This window comes from Felis catus, chromosome D1, assembly GCF_018350175.1.
Source record: "Felis catus isolate Fca126 chromosome D1, F.catus_Fca126_mat1.0, whole genome shotgun sequence".
NCBI lineage: Eukaryota > Metazoa > Chordata > Mammalia > Carnivora > Felidae > Felis > Felis catus.
This window is the reverse complement of record NC_058377.1, coordinates 100,995,869-100,999,722: the sequence shown is the minus strand read 5'-3', so window position 1 is coordinate 100,999,722 and position 3,854 is coordinate 100,995,869. Positions and strand designations below refer to the sequence as shown.

Sequence of the window (3,854 nt, the reverse complement as noted above, 5' to 3'; positions counted from 1 at the left end):
AACACCTGACTGCTGACTTCTGTAGGCTCTGTACAGACGGAAACTGAGCTCATGTTATTTACCATTAGTATCCTCACTATACTTTGTATTGAATACACTCAGGATTTACTCATAATAAACCACACACACACACACACACACACACACACACACTATATATATATATATATATATATATATATATATATATATAATTTGTTCCTGTATATATTTGTTCCTGTATATATTTGTTCCTATATAATATATGTTCATCAAACATATCTGGGTCACTGAAAATTCAATTCTTTTTCCATTGCAATTTTTTTCTGAGGAACTTCTGGAGAAAGAAATATATAGGAAAGATGATATAAAATCATGAAACTTTTGAGAAGATATAAAACAGGGGAGATAACTGCCAAAGTGTGAAAAGAGGAGAAAACAAAGAAAGAGAGATCAGCAAAACAAAGGTAGAGATGATGGCAAGAGAGGATGTGGGGAGCATGCGCTCAGTCCCGGTTTATAGAACATATTATTTGAACCTGAAACGTCCAGGTCCTTGTCCCTCCTCTTGACCGCTCTGAGCCATAAACAGAGAGGAACCAGGAGAGGGCTTTTATCTTCAGGGTATGCAGTGAAAAATTAAAGTCAGCATAGAGGATTCACTGAAGTAAGGAGGGAGGCACTGAGGATGTGTGAAAAGTCAGATAGGCCAAGTATAAATTGTAAATTGCTTCAGTCTTGTGGGATCTGTCCGAGGTGGGAGGAGCCGGGTCTTAAAAGAAGAAAGGGGGGTTGTATTGGAGGAAAAGGAAGGCAAATTTGGAGTCTGAGAAACTGAGGAAGAGACTCAAAACTCATGGCAATACGGGTCTCAGAGTCTGTGACCATCTACATAAAAGGTCACAGTTTGGCATTAATGAAGGCTAGCTGAAAATCACAAAAAGTGATGCGGTGTCTCTGGATGCAGAGTGGTAGCAGAGAGAGCAAACTTAGGTGGTCTAAAAATTCTTACTGAAGAAGCGGGGTAGAATCCATCTACAGTGCATTTAGTGCTGTGCTTCCTGGTGGTTAGTCAGCTGTATATATTTAGAAGACAGCTGACCCTTGGATAACAGTTTGAACCGCATGGGTCCACTCGTTCACTGTATGTGGGGTTTTTTTTGCAGTAGATGCTATAAATGTGTTTTCTTTTTCTTCTGATTTTCTCTAGCTTACCTTATTTTTTAAAATATTTATTTATTTTTGAGAGACAGACAGAGAGTATGCACGAGGGGGAGAGGCAGAGAGACAGGGAGACATAGACTATGATGCAGGCTCCAGGATCTGAGATGTCAGCACAGAGCCCGACACAGGGCTTGAACTCACAAACCATGAAACCATGGCCTGAGCCAAAGTCAGACATTCAACCAACTGAGCCACCCAGGCGTCCCTCTCTAGCTTACTTTATTGTATGACTACAGTATATGATACCTATAACATACAAAACATGAGCTAATTGACTGTTTATGTTAGTAACTAAGTTGTGAGGGAGTCAAAAGTTATACCCAGATTTTTGACAGCCTGGGATGGGATTGGTGCATTTTTCAAGGGTCAACTTTATATATTCATAATACACAGTATTTATTCAAAGTAAGCTATAATATATATTAAAAATATGTATCGATTGATATGTTTATAATTTATATGAAAAGTATATTGTATATTAATTATATATTCAGAAATGCATACTTAGAGGTAAAAGTAAGGCATACAAAAACAGATTTCACATTTTGTCTGGCATTAGATGTGTCAACCCTAAGATCAAATTCCCTCACACCTTTTATTTTCCATTTTCCTTGTTTAATTACTCCATAAAAGCCCTAAACTTATCTGATTATTCCTAAAGTGCTAACATTTGGAATATAAACAGAATTATTAAGATTTTGGAGAGGGGCATGGTAGAGCTAAGGAGGTATTACATCAAAATCTTATATAATTTATTTTACATTCCGAACATATGACAGTTACTATGTATGGTACATGATTTCTAACACAACTGTATATGGTATGTTAAATGAAGTCTTTTTCTCTGATGGAGTCTGGGCAATATTCCCTATTTTCCTGATCAGATTCTAAGTCTCTTTCCCAGTTAGCGAGCAGCCAAGACTGACCTGAGGCAGGGCCTGGCTATGCAGTCCTACTGACCACCTTGCCCTGTGGTTATCTGAGATGGAGTTCACAGAGGAAACGTCAAACCAAACATGAAAGAATCATACAAATCGATTGGAAATTAGAAGGTGCTAGGCAGGGACACCTGGGTGGCTCAGTCGGTGAAGCATCCAACTACAGCTCGGGTCATGATCTCGTGGTTTGCAGGTTCTAGCCCCACATTGGGCCCTCTGCTTTCAACATGGAGACCACTTCAGACTTTCTGTCCCCCTTGCTCTCTGCCCCTCCCCCGTTTATGTGTGTTCTCTCTCTCTCACTCTCTCTCTCTCAATAATAAACATTAAAAAAAGAAGGTGTTAGGCAGAAAAAATACAAATAAAGTACTGTAGATACCAGATCAATCAGGAAAGAGACACATTCCTCATTAGAGAACGTCCTGTGTTAATTAGTGCAGTTCTTATCCTAAGAATAGGCTACCTGATGCGTTTTGTTTTTATTTTATTGTTGTTTGTTTTGCTGTGTTATCCATTTATATATGTTATTAATAGCAGCAGGAAGATTAGTGTTTAAGATTACTTTCTGTTTTTATATACTGGAATTTGGAGATGTTGGATTTGAAATATATCACCAACAATAGAAAACAAAAAACAGAAAAACTGGATATCTATCCTGTGTCAGTGGATTTGAAATCATCTATTTAATATGTCCCATTCTGCAATGGGCCCAGCAGTTGAAGAGAATTCTAAGCCTTGAAATCATTTTCTTTGTAGATGGAATCTAAAGGACAATATCCTCCAGGAGGGAATCACACTACATTAATGGATTTCATCCTGCTTGGCTTTTCTGATGTTCCTGACCTCCAAGAGTTTCTTTTTGGGGTGTTTTTGATAATTTATGTGATTATTCTGATGGGAAATAGCCTCATTATCATAATAACCCAGATTGATCCCTCCCTCCGGACTCCCATGTATTTTTTCCTTGGGAACTTTTCTTCCTTGGAAATATGTTATGTGTCAGTCACTGTCCCCAGATTATTAACAGATCTTTGTAGACAAAGTAGAAGCATTTCCTTTCTGGCCTGTGCTACACAAATGTATTTCTTTCTGGTCTTTGGAGCCACCGAGTGCTTTATTTTGACTGCAATGGCTTACGACAGGTATGTCGCCATTTGCAACCCCTTACTCTACCCTCTCATCATGAACAGTAGGCTGTGTATCCAATTGGCAGCTGGCTGTTGGATCACTGGAATTCCAGTACACATAGGGTTCACCTACCTAATCTTCTCTCAACCCTTCTGCGGGTCCAATCAGTTGAATCACTTTTTCTGTGACATACCTCCAATACTTAAGCTTGCCTGTGGGGATACTTTTACGATTGAGATATTGGTTTATACAGTTGCTGTTCTAGTTGTCACTATTCCTTTTATGTTGATTCTTGGATCTTATGTGAAAATAATCTCAACCATCCTGAAGCTGCCATCAGCCGCTGGGCGAGCCAAGGCATTCTCTACGTGTTCTTCCCACCTTGTGGTTGTGGCTTTATTCTTTGGATCAGGCATCATTTCGTATTTGAGACCAAAGTCCAGCCATTCAACAGGAATGGACAAATTTCTTTCTCTCTTTTACAGCATTGTGACACCAATGTTTAATCCCATAATATATTGTCTGAGAAACAAAGATGTTTTGGTGGCACTCAAAAAATTCTTACCAAAATGGATTGTAATATGA

At 38.7% G+C, this 3,854-nt stretch overlaps 1 protein-coding gene across 1 annotated transcript; it reads left to right on the top strand.

Annotated features, from left to right (window-relative positions):
* Positions 1 to 2,897: 2,897 nt before the first annotated feature.
* On the top strand, positions 2,898 to 3,854 carry LOC101100591 (olfactory receptor 10AG1-like). Its single transcript, XM_003993330.6, has one exon. It carries the CDS (start codon positions 2,898 to 2,900, stop codon positions 3,852 to 3,854), a length of 957 nt encoding a protein of 318 aa, XP_003993379.2.

Coding starts and splice junctions, on each gene's coding strand:
- LOC101100591 (XM_003993330.6), top strand. CDS start 2,898: ATGGAATCTAAAGGACAATATCCTCCAGGAGGGAATCACACTACATTA.